The following is a 25,206-nucleotide window of genomic DNA, read 5'->3' on the forward strand; positions in this document are numbered from 1 at the left end:
AGATGATGAGAAAACCTATGGATGTCGAAAAAGAAAGTCCTATTATGATCGCATTAGGTATTGACAGAGCTATTAAATTGGAAAAAATTGTTTTTTTTTTCAACCCAACGGCTGCAAAAGGAGAAAAAAGAAAATTAACTTTTTTCTATAGAGGACCACACACAATAGTTGAAATTGTAAACCATTTGAAATTCAAGGTAGAAGATACGAAGACGAGAAAAGCTGTTAAAGTCCATTATGGCCGACTGAAAAAATTTAAAACACGAGAAAAAGCATTCACGCCTGAGCCTCAGGCGGAACGAAAAGCAACAGTTAAGGAGCAGAAGAATACCAATTTGAACAGCTCAGACTATGATTATAAAAGTGAAAAGGAATCATCTACGGACAGTGGAAGCAATCTAAACACAGAGAATCAATCTGATTCTAAGAATTCACTAAATGTTACAAATGGCATGTCTGAGAATGAAGCTAAAGAATCAAAGCAAAAAATTCTAGAGGGAAAGAAAAGGCAAACAAAGTGCCGAGGGAGGAGGTGCAACTACTTCAAACCTACAGAGTACACTGGAAAAGAAGTAGCAGAAACAAAAAATCAAAAAACAGAAAAAAAGCCGCAGGAATCCAGTAGTAAAACAAAAACTACTGAAGAAAATACTAATAGTGATCCCAAGGCACCAAAAATGGCTAAAAAGTCTAGAAGCCGATTAAAATCGGTGTCTGATATACTAAAAAATTGCTTTACTGAGCAAGACGAAGAGTACTTTATCAGTCAGGAAACTGATGATGTTTTTGTTTCAGGAAAATCCCGAAAGAAATAATGGAATTGAAAAAAGGCAAGTTCGTCCAGAGCATCATGTAATGGAGTATCACTATGTTTGTATCTGTCATTGCTAGACATTTTTGCTTCTCCATCACCCGGTATCAAATTATTCGGTTATGATTTTGACAATATCAGATCAAGAAAGACATATTCTCTAAATCACAGTACAAACTGTGATGAAAAATCCGAGTATCGGAAACAATAAAAAATGTGGTTTGACATATGCTGAGGTAACTGAAAAAATTTTATGACAAGTCATCAAAAACACTTATGTCAAAGAAAATAGTCCAAGCTTCATGGCGAAAAATGGGCGCGAAGCGCTATTTATGCACAACCTGTAGAGTGGTTTTCACCTACAGGAAAAAACTTATTGAAAATCTGGTAACGAAGGCAAAAGTTTACATCGGAAAAATTTGGGGGAAGGTGCTACAAGGAAACCTATTAAATTTTAAGCATCTCCCGGGTTTCTGTTTTCATCAAAACCACATAAATTGAAGACAACTAAGTTAACTACTTTTTTTGAAAATCGAGGTGAGCAAACATTTCAAACGATCACTTAGTTTAATAAAGAGGACTCTGCAAACAATTTGGTAACAAAAAAACCACTTTTATCAGTGAAAAAATTTTACACAAAAACAAATATGAAAATTTTGCATTCGAAATCTTGGAGGAAAAAAAATAGTTTTTGTGGACAGCAGTGAAAACAACAGGAGTTCCAGGTGTTTTTTTTCCAAAGAAAAGTTCAAAACCGAAAACTGGTAATCTTAAAATAACCATGGAAATGTTTCTTTCAAGCGCTGTTGACAACTTTAGTTTCGAACTTGTCAAATTTCAAGTTTTGTAATTTAAGATCCGGAAATTTATACATTTGGTTAAAAGCGAAGGACATTGCTGTGGTTCATAACAGTCTAATTCACTTTTTTTCAATTTGTGAAAAATTTTTCTAAATTGTTCATCTATTTAGGATTAGTTATTATTGGAGCGTCCTGGCAACAACTATTGCGGAATCTTGACCCCATAACGGGAACACGTATTTATAATCAATTACTCAAATTAATAAGTAAACGCCGAGAACAAAATAAAATTATTGAAGAAAAGAGTCCTTAAAAAACAGTTGTGTGAAAAAAAAAGAAAACTTCTAGAGCTCGAGACTGAAAAAAGAGAGAACAGAGAGAAAAAGAAAGAGAAAAAAAATTGTCCTTCCATTTCCCCGGGAGTGTACCGAGTGTAACTTTTTTTTCTGTCACGGACTCCGAAAGTATCCAAGCTAGAACGTCTGGCACCAGCCAATATTTGGTCGCAGGCTCTGAAGACTGAATAGGAACTGCAAAATCAGTGTTTGCAGTTGGATCATTTGAAGAGTACTAACTCTTCACTTCAAAAGACCTCGTCGAGTTTCGACAGGAACTGGATAACAATTGCAACAAGACCAAAGAGGCATCAAAAGAAGTATTGGGCAGGTGGAGCGCCGAGTGTGAGGCGTTACGGGATAATGTAAAGGCAGCAGCAGGCCAGAAATGCTGAACAGGAGCAATCCATTGAGGTATTGAAGAAAGAGTTGGCTGATTTGAAAGTCAAAGCTGCTAAGAAGGGCGAAGCCATCGAAAAAATGAATGGCCAATTGAGGTCAGAGCTTGAACAGTTGGAACACTACAAACAGTATTTGGCCAACGAATGCCCAAAAAAAGATTCTCGGGAATCGTACAACATATTTGGAATTGAAGAGGCAGAAAAAGTTATGAACAACGAAAACTGATAATTAAACCGTCCATATGATGCTACATATTTTTGTATAGTAAGCCGTTCATATAACAAGATCTGTGAATGAAAATATTGTTTGATATTGATTGAGTGGTGCACTCTGTTCTTGTTAAGAGGGGGCAGTGTGAGTGTCAAACGTATAATAAAAAATGTACTAAAAACCTTGGGTTTCAAGGTTAAAGATTTAGTTTTTGAAACTTGATATTTTACCTTGATCTACTTAATAATTTAACTTTTAACTTTGCATTTTAACCAAGTACTACGCTCAATTAGCCAAAGACATAGAGTGTTACGCATGGGAGGCTACGATACGTGTCCTTCATTTTTGCTTAAATTTGATCATCAATATTTCGGCATTTTGTATGAAAGCAATTCTAACATTTTTTTCACATTCGACTCCTCAGGGCTGCCCTCGATCATTTTTAGGGAGCTTATTGACAATCTCTTTCGATGACTTGATGTGATGTTCAAATGGTTTTATCCAGATGTTTGACAGAGTTACTGCAAGTGTTGCTTCCATTGCTAAGCCATCCACCTGACAAAACCATCTGTCATTTCATTTAAATCAGACATTTGTCACAGCTAGCTTCAGGAGTAATTTAAAAGTCGTTCTTGAAATATCTGCGGCGTGGTCACTAGAGTACAGGCTCCTCAAGGCTATTTCAATTACCTCATTAACTAGGACGTTTATATAGGCACTCTACTACGAATATTGTAGAAAAATTATCTTTCATTTTCTGTTCTTTAAATCCGTATCGGGTTTTGTGGGAATCAATGGCGGTTATTTTCCGGCAATCTGCCGATTAGGTTTTGTCAGTCAGGTCTGTGGGCGTTTCGTTGTGTCTTTATCTTGGCTTCTAAAAAAAAAAGGGCCGTGTACACCATCCGGCATCGATGGATGTAGGTCGAAAAATAGGGTATGATGAGTAGCACTTAGTAGCCGGATGCTGCACTCCAAGCTGTTCCCCCGTTTCGTTGTGTCCAGTTTGATTGGAAACTTTGATTTTATTTTCACCTTAACGCTGAGAAAATATCCTTTTTCAGACTCGATGTGATTGGGCAGAGATAAACCAAGGTCATGGCCGTCGATTCTCAATTTACCTATCCGGTTTGTGCCGTAACAATTATCTGTTGATATACTTTCAAGAGTTTTTTCTGAGAACCGATTTTATTTCAGGTGGGAGCCGTTTTTGTGTTCAATTTGGTTGTGGGAACGGGAAGTTTGTCAATGCCCAATGCTTTTGGCGATGCTGGATATCTGCTCGGGATCATTATAATCTGCTTGATTTACTTCATCAGCTACGTTTCTGTTACCTTTATGACAGAGGCACTCTTTGTTGCTAATGCTGTAGTTGCTAAATCTAAACGATCAGCTGGAAAGAGAGCCTCACAAAATGATGATGATCAGCTATTGTATCACGAACCAGAGTCTGATGTCAGTATATTGTTTTTATAATTTCAGTTAAGTTAGCGATCAATTTTCCGCATTTTGGAAAGATTGTCACAATGTAAAAAACTGGGTCTTTCCCATTATAGCCCCAATTGTGGTATAATTACCATGATGGGGCAATAGGTTATATGATCACTAAGCTGGGGGTATAATGGGAAAGACCCAAAAAAACTATACTGGGAAAGACCCATGGCGTTATGGCCGTAGAGAAAAGTCACTCAATGAAAAGTTCAAATTGTGGGCTCCAATGCCTTCCCATCTTGTGTTTTTTCTTCGAAAGTTCCCTTTTGCGTTCATCGTGATTTCCTTTAGGTATTAAAACTGTGAATCGAAGTTATTAAAACTTATGCTCTATTTTGGAATGCGGTCCTGACAGTTTTCACTACCTCTATGCGATACAACGTATTTTACATGGGATATAAATACGTCGTTTGAAGCAATTGTTGTAAACGTTTGCTTTTCCCCTTTCCTTCTAAATATTTCTTTCGATTTTCACTTCTCCAGTGAATTTTTCTTTTTGATTCTGAGTTTTTAATTTTTGCTTAATCAGAAATTAAATCTCTTGCTAAAACAAATGGGATTGTAAGATAGGATGTGACAAGGGACTGATAGCCGAGTTTTTAATGCTTCAGTCTAGCACGCCGGAGGTTGAGGGTGCAAGTACCTCCCGAGTCGGAATTTTTCGCTCCCATTTAGGCCATTTCACCCTCAGAAATTGCTGCGCCTGTTTTCCGAGAGACATTTTTTTTAGTCGGTTCATGTTTTGTTAAATTTGTCCGTTCCTACCAGGCATAGATCCTAATATCGTCAACCCAAACTTTCTCCCTAGACCTCGCCAAACGATCTACGGTTAGTTTTCCTGTTCTATTGCCAATTGAATTCGGTGTTACCAATTGAATTCGGTCTATTGCCAATGAATTCCGTCTATTGCCATTGAATTCGGTGTACTATTGCCAATTGATTTCGGTCTATTGCCAATTGAAGTCGGTGTAACGAATCATACTCCGACGCAATAACGTACATACGCACGAAAATAAGTTTTGCTCATCTGCGCAGCGCTATCATATGCCTCAGAGGGTGCCGTGGCTCCAAACGGCTGACCGACATTGATAGTTATTGCAGTGCCATAGTGCGGGAGCGGAGACTAGATTCATAACAAATTACCTTATATAGAATTTAAATTCTTTTGACGCAGCTCTAAAAGAGTTATTAATAGCCGCACAGCGATAGCTGAGGCTATTATTGGCCTTCTCTTGGTTTTTTACAATTCAAAGAATTTGAATTGTATTGGGGCGCTGTCTTTTTTTTTTTAAGATCTGTTCACACATTTTCATGATTTTTGAAGTCAAATTGGAGTAGTGATTTTGGTCACGCCGAAACAGGAAATGGAGCGAAAAAGCGAGTGGTTTTGCGGCGTGAAATTTTTTCGCTCTAGTTTTAAAGTAGAGTGAGAATATGGTGTTTGAACAAAAATTCGCTTTATCGGTAGTGATTTTTTGTTCACATGCGGCAATTTCACTTTGATTTTTACTGTTTTTTCGATTTTTTGGATAGGATTTTTTTTCTAAATGATTTTTCCAATCCATTCATAGTCCGTTCTAGGTCTAGTTTTCTGTTTAGTCAATGAAAATTCTTTGAATTGTACGTCAGGACTTGTCCTGCTATGTTTTTTATTTCGTCATGATTTTTGTTACGACCATATGACGTCACAGCCATTTTTTGTTCATTCGTTCATGCAATTTCAACTGAATTGCATGTGTGACGTCATTTTTCGCTTTTAGTGGAGCGAGTTTTTTGTTCATGCGCGTGATTAAATTTTTGGTCACACTTGACTTACCTCACTCTCAAAAATGACTTCCTCACTTTAAAATTGACTTTTATTTACTTTAATTCAAAGAGATAAGGTCAAATGGGTGTGTGTCACTCTAAATTAAGGTTATTCGAGATCAGCTAATAGAGGCAGCAATAACTTATACAGATTTTTAATCAAAATATAACAGATCAGCCTTCAATGAAAAGACGAATTTTTTTGGTCTGTCTTTTTTTACTGTTTTTTTAGACTGCCGATCTACGAATCTATTGCGGCTATTTTCTGGCAATCTGCCAGCTATGTTTGTAAATTGTCTTTAGAATTATATACGATGCAGTGATGTCTCATAGTGGGGGATCACTACTCGTCCATTGGATTGTCCTACGCGGCTTAAGAGCAAACCCCCTTTAACAAAGAATAAAAAATATTGAAGTCGGTGTTCACTTTTGGCAATTGAAATCGGTGTTCACAAATTTTATGTTTGTTAACTATTTCGATTACTGAACTATTTCAATTACTCAATGATTGTTTTTCTGTTACTCTGTTTATAAAAACTTCGTTTAGTTGCTAATTATTGAACCTTCAAATGAAAACACAATTTACAAAGACGCTCTTTCTTTCTGTTTAGAAGGGATTGCGGAGAATTGTTCTCAAATGGGAAAATATTTGCATGTTCATTAGTGCCCCTTTATGCAGATCTTTGAGTGGCTTATTGTGGTTTTGAGAATATGGCCACTTTAAGCAATCATGAGCTATGTTTTCATTCTACCAATTTATCCTCAATGTAACCTCTTCGTTAGATCATTTTTTCAATTTTTGTTGCTGGAAGGTTTTGCTCATTTGTGCGTTTCGCTGCTGTACTCTAATTTTTTTTATTCACAATAAGTGTTCAGGATTTCAACTTGTCAGCTTAATGTCTCGCGCGTTTAGGTCATTTTTAAGAAATCAATAATTCGACGTTGCTAAAAAAGTATACAATTACATACATTTTGATAATCATGTTAAATATTCTTTAAAACTATCTTTCTTGTGCATAATTTAGAATTTACGGATATTTGTTTTCATCATAAATCAGAATTGTACGAATTGTAAGTACTCTCAACCATTTTTGAGTACGCAAAGCTTTTTTTTGCCTTCGAACTGAGCTTGAAGCAATTATTGTAAATGTGTGTGGCTTTTTGGAAATTTTTTGTTTGACGGTTTTGCCGCCTTTTGCTCTAGAACATTCTTTGGCTTCCCGAATGACCTTTTCGCACTTTCCTAGAGTTCGTTGGTTAAATTGATTGTGGGTTGACGAAAATCAAAGCCTTTTTTAGCTGAGTGGTTGTCAGGCTAACAACCCGGAGGTCCGGGTTAGAGGCCCAGTGGTGTAGTTTTTGCAACCATAAAAGTTTTCTGAGCTACACCCCTCCTAAAATAATTGCCCACCGTCTGTCGTTTGAGAGCAATTCAAACGTTAGTAGTTTGTTTCGTTTTTTGTTTTTTAGACTTTTACAATTTACATTGTTGTTTTAATTGATGTATCTTAAATTTTCTTTCACTGGACCAGTTTTTATCGTTAAGTTAAATATTAATTTGATCGTTTTGATTCTGTGAAGTGTGGTCTTTTGAAAAGTAATTTTTCAAGTTTTCATCTGTTTTTCGTTGTGTGTTTTTATAAATAAACTTATGGACCAATAACAACTAACTAGTCGGCCAGACAAATGAAATTATTCTAATGCTCAATTGCTCCTGAACGAATTTAAAAGCAATTATTGTAACTGTTTCTTAAGCAAAAATTCCGCTCGTCCGTTTTCCAGAATGTTCGTTGGTTTTCATGGCTTTTTGGCGCTTGGCTTGCAGGCAATTGTAAGCAAAGATATTAATTGAGCTTGCGCACAGATAGCGGAATAGTTGATATTGTTTTGTGCTTGACGTCGGAGCAGATAATTTTGCAGATTTTTCTACTTGCGCTCATATGTTTTTAGTTGCTCTCGAAATAAGTTTGAAGCAATTATTTTAAAGTGTTGGTCTTCTTTATGCAAAATTTTTGCTTGGCCGATTTGACTTTCGAGTGACTTTTGCGCCCTTGAGTTTTTCGTTGTGCATGATTTAAAATTCTCTTTCTTTCACAATCTAAGCAGCTGAACTCAAGTGGTGGCAGTTCACTGCTAAAACTCAAAAGAAAAGTGCGCCGAAATTGGGGTAATTGTTTTCACTTTAATGTTTTTTTAAGTGACTATAGTGGCATATAATAACCTATATTGACGTCATTTGAACCCCGCATAGTAATTTTAGTTAACCCCACTCCCAATGAAGTTGCTGGTAATAGGTTAGAGCATCCAATATTCGTTTGAGAGGAATTCTGTGGACATTAGTCGGTTGGGTTCTCTCGATTGTTTGACCTTTTACTTAGGCTACCTCCTCTTAAAATATCGCTCCTGTCGTTCGAGAGCAATTCGTACGACGGCAGTTGGCTTGTGTTAAAGGGTTCTAAATCAGCCGTTTAGTATATATTATTTTAGCATCGTGTGAAAACAGTACGCCTGAGATGTATTGGGCTATAAATCTGATCTGAGAGGGTAATTAATTGCTCTCAAACGAAGTTTATAGCAGTTATATTAGTCCTGTCGGTCTTTTTTTAATGCGATTTTTCGCTTGAGCAATTTTTCGTCTGACCCATCTGACTTTTCGACCTCAAAAACGGGATAAACAGGTAGCGCCCAGTGGGCATTAAGTGCTCTCAGAGCCTTTCAGCTATGTTACAGCTCAAACTGTTTTGGAGACATACTTTTGGTGTGAAGGGCGGTTCTTACAAGTGGAAGACCTCCCCTTTATTTCCCACCCCCAACCTACAGTTATCCCCATCAGCCCCCGATGCAACCAAACCCCCACCCCCGCCCTCACTCCCAGTGTCTATCTACTGACGCCCAACCGCTGGCTAAAAACACGCTATTTTATACTATTTGTAACAATTTTTTCAAGCTTTTTGAAAATTTTGTCATGTTTTGAGATTTATTTGCCCTAGGTGTCAAGGAACCTCCTCTAGGGTTTTTTACAATTTTTTACAAAACGTGCAATTTTCCATTTTTTGACATTGGCCAAAAAGCCTCCTCAAATCTTGCAATGTTTTTCACTTTGTATCATTTAGGTTTTTTCAGCGTCAGTGGTCGAAAAACTTCCGTTAGGGTCTGATAACAAATTGCTTGAAAATTGATTTTGGTCATGTATTAGTTTCCAACTTTTTAATATCACAAATTTTAGCAATTTTTTCAAGTTTTTGAAATTTTGCCTTGTTTAAATTTCTCGAGCCTAGAGAGCCACGGAACCTCCTATAGGGCTTGATAATAGGTTACTACATAGTTTTTAGTTAAAATGGAATATTTTTCAAGATTTTAATATCACGAATTTAAACAATTTTTTGAAAATATTTGCAAAAGTTTTTCTTTTTGAATTATAAGTTCCGGCACCAGGGGGCCTCGGACCTCCTCCAAGGTTTGATAATAAGCTAGTGCATAGTTTCTAGAGTTAGTGGAATGTTTATCAATATTTATGTGACTCCAGTTTTTAGCAATTTTTTGATAAAAGTGAATTTTTTTTTCAAATTTTTGGAAATTTATTATGTTCCAAATTTATGGATCTTTGAGCCAGTGGAACTATTTCAGGCTTGAAACAGGAATACTGGATAGACTCTTGAGACAAGTAAATGGTTTTGAAGATATTTATATCCTGAGTTTTAGCAAGATTTTGTTAAAATGTGCAATTGTTTTCAAAATTTTTGAATATTTTTTGTCCTTTTCTGAGTTTAACGATCACTACTGGCCAACGCAGCTTTTTATGTCTTTCGGATAGGCTACTTGACAGAACTCCAGAGACAAAGAATGGTTTTGAACATTATCACTGCGAAATCTTGAAACTTTTGGGTTTCTTTCCTTCTCTTTCTCGTTCACGTTTTATCTCACTCACACTCTCCCTCTCTCTTTGTTGATGCCGCTTTCCGACTGCTTTTTTTGTGGCATAATGTCATCATCTATTATCCTCATGAACGCTGAGTTATAGTAGAGTTGTTTTTTATCATAAATGACTTAACAAGCACTTTGTTATTTGCTCTCAAACGCAATTTGTAGCAAATATATTAATCCTATTTCTTTTAATGCAATTTATTCGCTTGACTGATTTTTGGTCTGGCCCATTTGACTCTTCGTCCCCAGAAACGAGATGAAGAGGTAGTGCCCGGTGGGCATTATTTTCTCTTAGAGCTTTTCAGCTCACTAGTCTCCAAGTTTGCGATTCACTGAAACTGTTTTTGGAGATTTATACTTATGGTGTGCAGGGCGGTTCTTAAAAATTGATCTCACACCCCACCCACCGCCCCCACATAAGTCTCCCTCAATCCACCTTTGCATCCCCGCGGCGGTACATTCCCGCTGCGCTCAACTCACGTCTCTTCAATTAAGCTAAAGCTAGCCTCACTAAACCGTGGCTAGCCACTGACGAAGTCAACCGCTCGCCAGTCGTTCGAGAGCAATTCGCCCGACGTTAGTCCGTCATGTTTTTGTGTTGATGCTCTGTCGCGCCTTTGGTCAAAAGTTGGCGCATATAGAGTGATTTGAGGTGACTGCTTCCAGAGAGACTTTATTTTGCCAGGTGTTTGATTTCAACAACCAGTCTAGCCGGGGTCTCACTGACGAGGATGTTCCATTGTTGCGAAACGCTGCAAATGGAACAGTTGGATCTCATCAGTCGGTCAACAACGGCAACGTGTTGTACTCCGGCAGTCACAGTCCCCGAGTCTCCAATGGCCTTGTGTCACCCGAGGAACAGTCAAACCAGTTCTCCAATCAGTATGGTCAGTTCCTTAAATGATAGCTATCTTGTTATACTACGCCAACGTATAGCTTTTAAGGTCATGTCATAATAATTCAGTTTAACCATTGCTTGGGAAGTATTCAGCTACACTAACCAATAGAAGGATGACTACAGTTGGTATTGGTACTATTTTCCCTCATCTTTTATTGCGATTGAAACACGTTAAAACTACTTTTTTTTTGCTTTTACCTGCTTTAGAAAGCTTGTCTCGATTTTTTTAAAAAATTTTTCAGTAAACCCAGTTTTAGAAAGTTTTTGTTTTAGAAAGTGTGTTCGAAATCAAGCAGAAATTTGAAATGGTAAGGAAGATAATCTTTTTAATTGATCTGTATTACAAGTGTGTCTGTGTTTGACTGGAATCATTTTGTGAATGTAGGGAGAATTGTGCAAATTGTTTGCCGGAAATCAGCTCTGGACTATATTCTTCTACATCTGTATTTGTGTGTATCTTTTTGGAGATCTAGCTATCTACGCCGCTGCTGTGCCTAAGTCTGTGCGCGACGTTATCTGGTAAGTAAATAATTTCATCTGCCATACAAAACGGTTGGATAGATCCAGAACGGGTCGCCGAGTAATTATTCAAAACTTTTTAAAATCCGCTACTCGTTAGTACTCGATTTTTGGCAAAAGTTAAGTAAGTTTCGTTTCCACAAAAAAATTTTTAGAAAAAAAAACTTGAAAACTCCAAACCATGAACTACAAAACACGATTTTTATGTAGCAGACATCTGGCCCCTATTTTATCTGCACGATTGGTCTTACTTTCTCATTATGAACGTGATCGTGAAGAGTCTGGGTCGCTTAGGTATCAGCAAATGAAAGAGTGTGATCTGAAATTAAAACATCAATTCCAAATTTAATATGGCATCATGAAAGAGCGAATCACGCTCTCTTTGTGTCCAGTTGACTATTTTTTTCTGAAGTTACCCTTTTCTGGTGAAAGGTTGAACTAAATTAGCTGTTGATGATTTTTTTTAGATGTTTAGATGAAGTATGTTTTGTTGCTCTCGAGCGAGGTTTGAAGCAATTATTGTTTACGCGTGTCTTGTGCGCAATTTATGCTTGACCCTTTTGCGCTTTTTTCCTCGAATGTTCCTTGGCTTCCTGAGTGACTTTTTCATCCTTTAGTTCTTCATTTCATAGTTCTCTAAGTTACTCGCGGTCTGAAATAACGCTCAATGGTTAAATTGATTGTTAGCGGACAAAAATCAAAGCCTTTGTAGCGGAATGGTCATTATTTCAGGTTGACCTGGAGGTCCGGGTTGGAACCCCAGTGGGGTAGTTTTTAGCAACCATAAAACATTTCGAAGCTACGCCCCTTCTAAATTAAATTTAGATTTTTGTCACACCTCAAACGCTTGTGCACTTAAATGCATATTTCAGCTCAAATCTCTCCGGCTTCGAATATCTGAATCACAATGACGAGTGTTGGCCCGATAGCTCCCTCAATATTTCTCGGTACAACGTGTACCGCTGTATACTGGCCGCGTTCATAGCAACTTTTGGCATTTTCGCTTTTTTCGATGTCTCCAAGACAATGTTGCTCCAAATATGCACAGGATTAATTCGATGGACATCGTTCATGATGATGGTTATTCTGGCCTGTATGCAGATTGCTAAAGGGAAGGGAGCATCGAAAGCACCCAGCGTGGTCAATTTTCATGGAGTCTTTGGATTGTTTGGAGTTCTCATCTATTCCTTCATGTGTCATCACAGGTGAGAATAATAACGTTTTTCAAGTAAGGTTTTTAGTCAAGAAAAAGCCAATAAATATGAGTTTATGGAACCAAATTGATTTGCAATTTTTTCTCATTTATCAATTTTGTTTTATGTTCCGACTTTGTTTTGAAGTGTGAGTTTGTCATACCCTTTGAGCGTACTACGTTGAGCTGTTATCAAATAATGTATGAGTGTTTGGACAATTAAATGAAAAATTAACAAAGATTAAAGTGGCTAAATGTAATGTTCAATTTAATTTTGAGCGTAAATGTTAACATTACTGAATAATTTAAATTGAGCAGTAATATGAGCAATGTTATTTCAAAGTTAGTAGGTTCCAATATGCAACAATATCGTAATTATTCACAAATATCAAAGTTTTAGTATAATTATACGCACAAATGCCTTGTTTTAGTGTCCCGACATTGATAATGCCTCTAAAAGAGAAAAGATATGCAAAGGAAATGCTGCTAGTTGACTACACGTTAGCACTGGGATTCTACTTAGTCAACTCTATTGTGTCCGTATTCGCATTTGACGATCTTCAAGATCTATACTCTGAGAACTTCATATCACTCGATATTCCGAATGGATGCAAATACTTCATAGGATTATTCCCTGCCATGGTGCTGTGTACCAGTTTCCCAATCATAGCTGTAGTGCTACGAAATAACCTCAAAGCTTTGTTTCGTCAACTATTGGGAAGAACTGCTTTTCCTTTTCTTATTGACAGAATCGCGTTCCCCTTAGTGTGTCTGATATTTGCACTGGTTGTGGCTATGATCACAGATGACGTGACGTCATTGATGCGAGTGACGGGCGGAATATCCGGCGGATTTATCGAGTTTTTCTTCCCCGCTTTGATAGTTTTCTTTGCGAGGAAACGGGTGGAGGAAATCAAGAACGAACAAAAAGGGTTTCAAGTGCCAATTTTTGTGAAATCGTACTTCCAATCTGTTTTATATGTTTATGCAGTGTTTGCATGGACGGCTATCTGTCTTATCATGACAATAATCGGTTTCTTCTATTAAGGGAATGTTTTAAATCTATAAATTAGTTATTACTCATTTCGATTGAGACACATATCACCAATCAAATCTACTTCATTGTTATCAAATGACTATAACTTATGTTTACTATCCAGGTTAGTTTTGAGCTATTTATTTCTCTTTTCTTTCGTCTGTTTAGAATCTAGTCAATAATTCAAATTCAAATGATGCTAAAAATTTGTTTTCGTGAGCTCTTAAGTGAATTCAGTAGCAATTGTTAGGTTTTCCTCTAGGTTCTATTATTATAAAAACAGCAAAGTGTGTCTGGGTGTGTGCGTGTGTGTGAGCGTCTGTGTGTGCGTGCGTTTGTGTGTGTGTGTGTGTGTGTGTGTGTGTGTGTATGTGTATGTGTGCGTGTCTGTTTGTATGCGTGCGTGCGTAATTGTCTGTCTTTTTGTTTTCTTTTGTTCATTCTTTTGCTGCAAAGCTGTAAGTTGAACATCTTTTAATTGATTTCAAACAAATAAGCTCTATGGTTGTTTTTTATGCGATTGTTCGTCTGATGCTTTTAACTTTTCTTGAAAAATGGGTTAAACAGCCAAAAGACTGGATGGGATGAAATACAGATGCAGTTTTCTACTTAACAAATTCGATAATGGAATATTGCTACAACCGCTATATTTTTAAGATCTCGCAAATGCTTTTAACTCTACATCATATTAAAAAAATGCGTCTGCGAAAGCAGCAACTTCTAATTCTTCAGAATCAACAATGGTTTCCTTAGGATCTTTTCTTATAAACACTACGCAATCTGTAAAATTTGGTTAGCAATGTTCGGATGATATTCTAATTAACCATGGTGTTCAGTTCTATGGTCATCGAATTTTCTATACGTTACTGAATTTTCAGAAATAAAGGGAAATTTTGCTGATGATAGTTTCGCTTATTTGATGCGAGACAGCATTTCAGAAAAATTAAAACTGTTTGAAGAAAAACTGATATCTACGTGAATGAGAACCAAATAACATTGAGTGCGAAAAAAACGGAATTTCTATATTTGGGCGATTGAGAAAATTGGCAAAACATTTAATTTGAAGGTAACAATAAAACTTTAAAAAATCTGCCGTTATCTTGGAATTCAAATAGATACAAGCTTGACATTTGAATATTAATTGAATTTTTTTGAGCAATATATCAACCGCTATTCGCTCGCTCTATCTTGTTAGGGATCAAATACCTTCGAAAATGAGATCAGTAGTTTTTAAGGCAACTGTATTGTCACATCTATTTTTCTGTGGAGTCTTCCAAAGTCTTTCCGCTAAACGAATCCAGCGCTGAAACCGCCATAATAACTGGGATATCGAAGTCTGCTATTTGCGACCAAACTAGACCACGTCGAGACCTAGTGATCAATTCCAAAATTCCTCCGGCTAGCCTAACTTTAGCTTTAACGAAACTTCATAACGATCTAACGATGGGGAACAAAAAAGCGCTCACGAGTACAACGACACAAGGGAAACAAACATTTGATACTAAAAATTGAAGCTGAGCAAATGGGGTAACAAATTAAACAGTATTCACAGTCGGAAGAAACTTCCAAGCAATCCCGGGGTAGTGAGTTTAACATTTTTACATACGTTGAGATTTTTGTTAAATCAGCATGGGCAGTATCGACAAGTGGGATCCTTCACGCCCTATTCTAACCTGTAATGGTAACAACTAAAACTGATTGATTAATCTTTGCCTATATATGCCATTTTATTCTAATAGCTGATTTAAATAAAATTGAATTATTGGAGAACACGTGCAGACATGTTTGCAAATAATAAAATTGGTTGAGCAGCTCTCTTGGAGGCTTGCGCCTTACTAATCTCTAAGTATTCAATTTACCGAATTTGTCGAGGAGACAAGATTACATGATCTGAATAGCTGTTCTTAAGCTTAGATATATCCCCTCAGTCATCCTCACCCCTTAAGTCACTCCCGAATATTCCCTCCATCGCTTTTCGATGTGGACCCTCTCGTTGGGATGTCGACCCTCTCCTCGTCTAGCCCTCCCAGCCCCCTCACCCTCGTCCACCCCCTTGTATCATACATCCCTAATCCCGCACGCCTGACCCCACTTAATGCGCGCCCTAATGCTAGCATCCCTAAGCCCCAGCTGGCTACTACCAAAGCCACGCGGTCGTTTGAGAGCAATCGACCAACTTTAGCTAGTTACATTTTCGTTTTTTGTCTGAGGCTCTTTCGTTTTCCAATTATTCTTTTGCTTGAGCGATTTGATTACACCAGTGAACGTTTCACACTTGATTTGTTTCTTTTCGGGTGATCTAATTGGTAGAGGGATGGTATCGCTGAGAGGTTAATGGAACTGTATCAAGCGGAGATTTTGGGTGCGAACCCCTCCATTGTCGGAAATTTTTGCTCGTTCCTTTCTCCATCTGTATGACACGCAAATCTATTTTGCTGCTTTTTGGCAATCTACCGGCTATGTTCGTACTAAAACAAGTTGTTAATTTTTTTTAAAGTGAAATATGTTTTTTAGCAGTAGCAGTTAATTCTAATGGAAGGTAGTTTTAATGTTTTATTTTTACAGAAATTTTCACTAAGCTTGATAAGAAACTTTAGAGTTTTTCACTAGATTTTGTAGGAGAACATTAATTGGAAACGTTTGCGTCTTTTTCCTCGTGATATATATACGTTAGCAGTCCCTTGAATTGCCGGCTAACCTGCGGGCTAACAAAGATTGAGACTAATAACGATTGTGCAAGCAACTGGGACTCAAGAATAAAAAAAATGGACCAATAGTTTGATTAAATTATGACGAAGTAAATGTCTCCTAATGTCTCATTTCAGGTTAGTATGCAGCAAACAGGCGCCAACAATTGGCTACATTACGCCCAACAGCCCACAAATGTTCCAACACGAGCTCCGATCGGCAACATCAAGGTGCAGAACATCATCACAATTAACGCCCAATCCCCTAATGTTGTGATTGAATCACCCTCCTACAATGCTAAGGAAAACGTGCCTCCTCCTCAGGCCATTTCTAATGCACCTATGAAGCCTATGCATAATATCTACAAGAACGCTTTTGACTCCAATAGTTATCAGTTCCAACCAACGCAACCAAGTTTTGCCAATGGACGCAAACGGCCAGGATTGCACCAGACGTCTACTGATCAAAATGGAGCTTTGAAAGTTAATTTCGATGTAGACGAAAATAATATGCCCAAAAGCGCGAAAACTTCAGAAAGTTTGTTTAGCTCAGCTACGCATTTTCGACCGATCAGTGGTCTAGGAGAAACGTCACCACCAACTAATGATAGTTGTAGTTTAACGGCGGCTGAGACCCCGAAAAGAACAAAGTTGTCAGACAAATCATTTGATACAAAGCGGGAAATAGCTGCAAACTTCGGATGTATATCTGAGTGCAACGCACAGAAAGAGAATGTTTACCCGGATGTGAAAACGGAAGTTAAAAATGAGGCTGGTCTGATTTGTGGAGGTGTAAGATATCCTAAACCTCCATATTCATACAGCTATTTGATCATTCTGGCTTTGAAAAATAGCAAGAATGGATACTTGCCTGTGACGGATATCTACACTTTTGTCAGGTGAGACTTTTAATTTCTGATGTAATGTATATCCAGGAAGAATAACATCGATCTAGTCATAAAGAGAAGAGTAAAACGTTAAATTAGCCAAATTGTGTTGGTCGAAGTATTCTCATGTCTTAAACTAAAACTTCAGATGCTGTCCAGTAGAAATCACATTATACGAAGTCAAAAACCGAAAAAGTGACTGCTCTCCAATTTCTTAAATTAGAATGGTTGCGTGCTTCACGCAACTGCACTCGTAAAGTAATTATCCGTAATTGGAGACTATTTTCAGATAATTTCTGATTTCAGTTCAGCTTAACTTTAATATGAATCGACTGATAATCAATGGAATAATAATTGCTCCAATTTCTCGAACAAAATAATAAAAAAAACAGCAGGACAAGCCCTGACCTACAAATCAGAGAATTCTCATTGTTTAGACAAAAATCTAGACCTATAATGGACTATGAATGGTTTGGGAAAACAAAAACAATTAGAAAAAAAGACCGATCATAAAAATAAAAACGATAACAATAAAAAAAGAACAAAAATCCACTAGCGAGAAAGCGAATTTTGTTTCAAACACCGTTTTCTCACTCTGCTTTTAAATTATGATGAAGAAATTTACGCCGCAAAACCACTCGCTTTTTTACTCGACTTTGTGTTTCGGCGTGACCAAAATCATCACAAAAATCATGAATAAATGTTAACAGATCCTAAAAAATCCAGAAGAATTCCGGAAACGACTCAAAGACATTTTCGACAGCAAAGAAGCTTTTTAATAACTAATTTTTTTAACCCTTCAAGTGCAAGTAGTGAGCATGAAAGAGGAAGGATAAAATAACTGACCTAATTGAAAAAAATAGCTAAAAAGTAAGAATTACGAAAAATTCATTCACGTTATCAATTTGTATAAGTACAAATACAAACGTATCAAATACAAATTGATAACGTCAAAACATTCCTTCATAAAATGGCGACAATAAATTTTCTCATACAACTTTAGACAAGCGGAATTTAGAACGTAAAAATCTCTAATTCCGAAATAAACAGAAAAACTGTACGAAACTTAGAAAAATTGTAACAATTTTTTCCAATTGTATCTCAAAATTTAAAGTAAAAAATTGCTTGGAACCTGTATTTAATTTGTAATATAACCTACCTATGAGCATTAAGCTTAAATTCGGTTAAAAGTCAAAGCAAGAATACACAAAAATGGGCCAAAAGTCGCTAAAATAGCCTAAAAACGGAAAAATTCTTTCAAATTAACGTTAAACTTCCCAAAAACCTTCAAAATGCTATCAAAACAACCTGAAAACGTTCGTCTAAAATAACTTTTCAGCTTTATGGAGACGTCGTTGGACAGAAAATTTCGCACGCTTAGTGAATTTTTTACAGCTACATTTCTCGCTCTGTTTCAAAAGAAGGCATGAACAAAATAACCCTTCTCTTTCTCTGCTTTTCGCATTTGGCCACCAAAAAATTTTCAAACTCTATTCACTTCCCGAATATCCGGTTTTCCTTCTCGCTCACTTAATACAAAAACGAAACTACAACGCCTCTTCGATGTGAAACTGGTTCAACCTGATCATGTCTCCAACGTTTTAAACAAGTATTTGTATTGTAATTCCGAGAGCTTTGTGATCAAAATGAAGAAGTTTCACTTGTCTCGTTGAACTCAACTTAACTGATTTTTACCGAAAATTTAAAGGCAATGGATTATTTAGAAAATTTAAAGAAAATAGAATTTTTGAAGATAGCTATAAATGGTCCTCAAAAGCAGATAGTCGACCATGTAATTTTTACATTTGAACGTTTTCTTTGTTTACGAGCGAAGTTGCGGGAAGCAATCAACGGTTTTGTTTTAAGAAATCGTACAGGAGTCAAATTTTCACATCTGATGCTGTTATTGCACAACATAGGTTTTAGTTCAATAATTAAAATACTTGACAAAACCTAATTCCTCGAGTGAGTTATTTTGTTGTTTTAGGCGACATTACCCATACTATGAAACGGCAACGGATGTCTGGAAGGTAAAAAAAATTATTTAAATGCTGCATAAATTCTGATGAGGTCAAAGGGCATTGGATACGTGTGTTGTGAAAGTTGAGAAGACTGTAGTAAAACCATTTTTTGAATAGTGATTTTTCGTTTTGAAGAGACATGGATGTGTGATAGTTTTTTCGGTTGTGTTAATTTCATGAAGTCCTACGAGCCGCTGAAACATAGTCATGGCCTGCGAGGCGTGGTCAAATGTACAACATTAAAACTGTCAATTGGGGGTTTATTTCTGTGGGTTTTTTTTACTTGGATTTTTCCTATATAAAACACCGCTGTTATATAGTTCGAAAGCATTAAATTACTCTGCTGTTGTAAACTGCTCAGGAGGCGTAAATTCTTGGCTCGAGGACAATTTCTCTATTATTAGTCGGTTACGCTCCATTTGGCCAGTACTTATAACGGTATAAAGTGACACAAAAATAGTTCTGAATGAGTGTTTGTGATTTGTCTTCAATCATGCCTTCATTTTTCTCATGTTGTTCTGACGTGTTTCAGAACTCGATCAGACACAACCTGTCATTGAGTAAAGGCTTTGAGAAGGTGGCAAGATACAATCCGGAAGCCCCTAGTAGCAAGAAGGGCTGTCTATGGGCTATGAACCCAGACAAGAGTCCTAAAGTTGACGAGGAACTGTCTCGATACAGAAGCAAAGACCTACAACTTATACTTAGCAGTATGCGATATCCAGGTATATATAAACTGGGGTTTCGCATTTACTGAGCTATCTTTTGTGAGCTCTCGCCAACGAGTAGATTGCATTTGAACTGTTTCTCTACATTCAAAATGCTATTCAGTACAGATTGTTGAATTCGGTCAGAAGGTCATATAAATTTTAATTTAATGTGATTTTGCTCTATGGTAGAACTATCTTTTGCTTAGGGAAAATCACTTTTAAATTAGGTAAGCTTTCATGATAATTTTTTTAGAACTAATAGAATCCAATTTTACTGAATTGAAAAAAACCGAGATTTGATAAACCTGTAGTTGACGAACCGATAGTTGATAACGTTCAAGATCTAATTGAAGTACGCTCTGTCGAAGATAAAAGGTCTTCAGGCAAAAGCACGTGCTCTTTTCTCACTGAAACTGGGGAAATCTTAGCTCACAGAAAGCGGTAGAAGTTATTATTTTTCAAAGTGGCTCAATTTTTAATAGCTGTTATGTTTACTAAACCATAATTGGCTCTTATTTTTCTACATAGTTGTTGGTTGGCATTTCAGACAAGTTGGACATAATAGATAGTGGTTGCCATGGCTTCGGAGGTGTGGTTGATGCGTTCAAGTCCCAGTATGGTATGACCAACTTTGGTGCTTACATTCGACTGTACATGCGTGAGGCTCTTTTACAGGAGCCATGCATTCAGTTAGACGACGATCATTGGGTAAGAACATTACTGTCTTGGACATATTTTGTATTGAAATGTACCGCAAAATAACTGACGGTTCATCTGCCTGTTGCAGTTGAAGGGCAGGGTTTTCTTGAGCGCTGTTTAGAAATTTGTCGGTCATGAGAGTAATTAGCAGCGGCGTGTATTTTCGGAATTACGTCTGGGGTATATTGCAAGTTGCAAAAATTGAACTGAAGGAGGGGTTATTCTTCAAAATCTTTCTATGTATTGCACAAAAAGGGAAGTTGAAAGTTCTTTTCGATAGTTGTAGACTATGCAAAGGTGGCAGGACTGATTGTTCAAAACGGAAGGCAAAAGTCTAGTTATAGCTGGGAAGCTGTAAGCTGAGCGAAGCTATATTGCGGTGCTCTTGGTTTTTTACAATTCAAAGAATTTGAATTGTGTTGGGGCGCTGTCTTTTTTTTTTACAATTCAAAGAATTTGAATTGTATTGGGGCGCTGTCTTTTCTTTTTAAGATCTGTTCACACATTTTCATGATTTTTGAAGTCAAATTGGAGTAGTGATTTTGGTCACGCCGAAACAGGAAATGAAGCGAAAAAGCGAGTGGTTTTGCGGCGTGAATTTTTTTCGCTCTAATTTTAAAGTAGAGTGAGAAAACGGTGTTTGAACAAAAATTCGGTTTCTCGGTAGTGGTTTTTTGTTCACATGCGGCAATTTCACTCTGATTTTTACTGTTTTTTTCGATTTTTTGGATCAGATTTTTTTCTAAATGGTTTTCCCAATCTATTCACAGCTCATTCTAGACCTAGTTTTTTGTTTGAATTAATTTTTCATTTTCGCTAGGGGTGTTTTTGTTTCACATGCGGCATTTTGACATTGATTGTCTGTTTTTTCTTATTTTTTTATCTGATTTTTTCTAAAATGGTTTTCGCAGTTCACTCATAGATATTCTAGGTCTAGTTTTTCTGTTTAGTCAATGAAAAATCTTTGAATTGTACGTCAGGACTTGTCCTGCTATGTTTTAAGATCTGTTCACACATTTTCATGAGTTTTGAAGTCAATTGGAGTAGTGATTTTGGTCACGCCGAAACAGGAAATGGAGCGAAAAAGCGAGTGGTTTTGCGGCGTCAAATTTTTTCGCTCTAAATTTAAAGTAGAGTGAGAAAACGGTGTTTGAACAAAAATTCGCTTTCTTGCTAGTGGTTTTTTGTTCACATGCGGCAATTTCACTCTGATTTTTACTGTTTTTTCGATTTTTTGGATCAGATTTTTTTCTAAATGGTTTTCCCAATCTATTCACCGCTCATTCTAGACCTAGTTTTTTGTTTGAATTAATTTTTCATTTCGCTAGTGGTGTTTTTGGTTCACATGCGGCATTTTGACATTGATTGTCTGTTTTTTCTTATTTTTTTATCTGATTTTTTCTAAAATGGTTTTCGCATTTAACTCATAGTTCATTCTAGGTCTAGTTTTTCTGTTTAGTCAATGAAAATTCTTTGAATTGTACGTCAGGACTTGTCCTGCTATGTTTTAAGATCTGTTCACACATTTTCATGATTTTTGAAGTCAAATTGGAGTAGTGATTTTGGTCACGCCGAAACAGGAAATGGAGCGAAAAAGCGAGTGGTTTTGCAGCGTGAAATTTTTTCGCTCTAAATTTAAAGTAGAGTGAGAAAACGGTGTTTGAACAAAAATTCGCTTTCTCGGTAGTGGTTTTTTGTTCACATGCGGCAATTTCACTCTGATTTTTACTGTTTTTTTCGATTTTTTGGATCAGATTTTTTTCTAAATGGTTTTCCCAATCTATTCACAGCTCATTCTAGACCTAGTTTTTTGTTTGATTTAATTTTTCATTTCTCGCTAGTGGTGTTTTTGGTTCACATGCGGCATTTTGACATTGATTGTCTGTTTTTTCTTATTTTTTTATCTGATTTTTTCTAAAATGGTTTTCGCAGTTCACTCATAGATATTCTAGGTCTAGTTTTTCTGTTTAGTCAATGAAAATTCTTTGAATTGTACGTCAGGACTTGTCCTGCTATGTTTTAAGATCTGTTCACACATTTTCATGATTTTTGAAGTCAAATTGGAGTAGTGATTTTGGTCACGCCGAAACAGGAAATGGAGCGAAAAAGCGAGTGGTTTTGCGGCGTGAAATTTTTTCGCTCTAAATTTAAAGTAGAGTGAGAAAACGGTGTTTGAACAAAAATTCGCTTTCTCGCTAGTGGTTTTTTGATCACATGCGGCAATTTCACTTTGATTTTTACTGTTTTTTTTCGATCGGTTTTTTTCTAAATGGTTTTTCCAATCCATTCATTGTCCGTTTTAGGTCTAGTTTTTTTAGTCAATGAAAATTCTTTCAATTGTACGTCAGGACTTGTCCTGCTATGTTTTTTTGTTTCGTCGTCTGACGCTCTTTTTTCGTTTTACATTTGTTCACACAGCAAAGCTGAAAAAATCAAATTTTCTGAATGACTTCTTCCTCTCACTAACGGCATTTGCGCGCGTGACGTCATTTCTCACTCGCTTTTGCAAAAAGGTTTTAATTTATTTGCGTGATTAGATTATGATCATACGTGACTTACATCACTCAATAAAATGACTTATGCACTTTAAAACTTAAGTTTAATTTGAATTTGTTTAAGGTCAAAGGAACTCATATGTGCAGTAAAGGTCCCTAATAAGAGGCTTCTGTGGAATGAATTTTAATAAGCGTTATTAATTTATCGCTGAATGTTTTTTACCTAGTTTTTTGAGAGGCGTCGATTTTTTTCAATTTAGATCTGTATCTGTTTCTATCTCTATTTTATGGCACGCAGGTGTATTCTATCGCAGCTATTCCGGCAATCTGCCGGCTATGTTTGTAAAACTGTCAGAAAGATCAAGAGAATGTGTGCAATCTTTTTGATTATCCCAATTGTTGTTAGTCGCGATCTTGTTCAATTTGGCCGAATCATATACTGCATAACTACAAACACAACTCTTGCTAGTATAGCCGGCAAGACTATGTTCCATGGCTGTTTACTGTTGTGTCTTACTTTAGTGTTGCGTCGTTTGTTCATTGCTGCAATAAAGGCACTTTTTCAGGAATCGGTGAGTCTGCCTGAGAACCCAGTGTCAGTGAATGGCATGTATGTATCACACCCCCAAGTTGGTCAACATCCAGAACCTCTGCCACCTCCTCCCCCTTACACACCTGGAAGCATCAGACCCCCGACAGCTTTCGAGGCACCAATTGTCATCCAACAGCGGTCTCTTCCTGTATTGACTAAACAGAGCGTCTTTCCGTCTTTTCCACCTTCGTTCATTCCGCAAGACTATCACCGAAAGGATTCCAATTCTTATTACCATCCGCAACCTATTGTGCTCAAACCAAGAAACTTAAACTCAATTTCCACTTCGAAAGGACTGGCAATAGATGAAAATGGACTGGCTAAAGCAAATTCACACGCTGTGTCATCGATTGCAAATGAAAACTTTCAAAACAGTTTCTGGTCACCGCCTCAGTTGTCCTCTAGCGTTATCAGATCCAGTCCATTTGACGATCTTGCAGCGCATACTTCTAACGGCCATCACGAAAATTCATTAAGCAATTTTGGTCTGTCCCATTTTATAAACTCAAACAGTGGATCACATAGCAACTCTCCCCACATTGTCAATCATAGCGATGCATCGGTGGCCTTCCTCGATTCTGTAGCGGGACTCCCGGTGGTTCCGGGTTGCACGCCCTACGGAAGTCCCTCGTTGGACTTCAGTAGTGCCGTCACGCCTTCTAACCACCATCACCTTCACGAGTCGTACCATCAGCTGAACTCAGGATCAAATGATTTCTTATCCCCCTTTTCGAACCCGGCAAGTGTGGGAACAGGACATGGAGATAGCAATGAGTACTTGAATTACGGTGAACACTTGTTTGAAAGCTTAAACAGTAGCTGTTACACAGGACAATGTTAAGCTTTTGGTCACAGTCATTATTGTTAGGTACTTGTTAGGTCATTATTGTCACAGTACCCTTTAACATGGTGAAAAATGGTGGCATGTACAAACGGTTGGTTTGAAAGTTCTACGAACACACTGTTTTGCAAATGTTGAAGTTGTCCTACTCGCAAGTGTTTTGATTTCCTAAGTGCTTCCCTTGTCTCTTGTCAATTTGTATACCTGCTTGTTTGGCAATCTTTGAATTTTGATTACTTGTTTTCAGCTTATGCTATGCTAATATTATTAAGTGCCTTAAAGTAGTCTCTAAACGTATTAGAAGATAACTAGTGACTATATTTTGTTTAGAGGCTTTTAGATTAAAACTTATCAGTAAATGTTTGTGCTGTTTCCTTGTCAATATGTGCTATGTCTAGGTTAATTTTTTCAAGTTGCTATAGTTTTGTCTAAAAGTTATTCTTAGTCGTATTTATTTAATGTCAGTCCTTTTTCTGCTTTATACTTTGTGATGTTTTGTGATTTGATATTTGATAGATGCACTTCTATACGTGTGTCTCTACTTAATTATAGTGAATTTTCAATTACAAATTAATATTAATTGAAAGTTCTTAATATGAAAGCTTTTTTAGAACTGGAAACCATGTATTAGTTGATGCGAAAGAGCTCTGCCTCTAATGATAAGCGAACACTTTTAACACAACGAACACTTCAGTGCTGAACGATGCTACTTTTTTACACTCGTTAACAAAAGTAATGCATTTCAGTCATTATTTTGTTACATTATAAACTGATTAATTGCTCTTGAACGAAGTTCATAGCAATTATTGTAAACGTGTGTGGCTTTTTTATGCAAAATTTTTGCTTGACA

General features: G+C 36.9%; 2 protein-coding genes across 2 annotated transcripts; both read left to right on the top strand.

The window, feature by feature from the left end:
- The first annotated feature begins 3,601 nt into the window (after nucleotides 1-3,601).
- On the top strand, nucleotides 3,602-13,630 carry LOC142357883 (transmembrane protein 104-like). The gene is made up of 7 exons (XM_075409381.1): nucleotides 3,602-3,686; nucleotides 3,756-4,013; nucleotides 10,465-10,666; nucleotides 10,951-10,985; nucleotides 11,063-11,196; nucleotides 12,069-12,401; nucleotides 12,820-13,630. The coding sequence occupies exons 1-7, from the start codon at nucleotides 3,657-3,659 to the stop codon at nucleotides 13,433-13,435; spliced, it is 1,608 nt and encodes a 535-aa protein (XP_075265496.1). The 5' UTR covers nucleotides 3,602-3,656; the 3' UTR covers nucleotides 13,436-13,630.
- A 2,564-nt stretch (nucleotides 13,631-16,194) lies between these two features.
- LOC142357894 (uncharacterized) lies at nucleotides 16,195-24,957 on the top strand. The gene is made up of 5 exons (XM_075409389.1): nucleotides 16,195-17,010; nucleotides 18,986-19,028; nucleotides 19,552-19,744; nucleotides 20,277-20,437; nucleotides 23,490-24,957. Exons 1-5 carry the CDS (start codon nucleotides 16,226-16,228, stop codon nucleotides 24,354-24,356), a joined length of 2,049 nt encoding a protein of 682 aa, XP_075265504.1. The 5' UTR covers nucleotides 16,195-16,225; the 3' UTR covers nucleotides 24,357-24,957.
- The last annotated feature ends 249 nt before the right edge of the window (nucleotides 24,958-25,206 follow it).

Source organism: Convolutriloba macropyga, chromosome 2 (assembly GCF_964194025.1).
Source record: "Convolutriloba macropyga chromosome 2, txConMacr16.3, whole genome shotgun sequence".
NCBI lineage: Eukaryota > Metazoa > Xenacoelomorpha > Acoela > Convolutidae > Convolutriloba > Convolutriloba macropyga.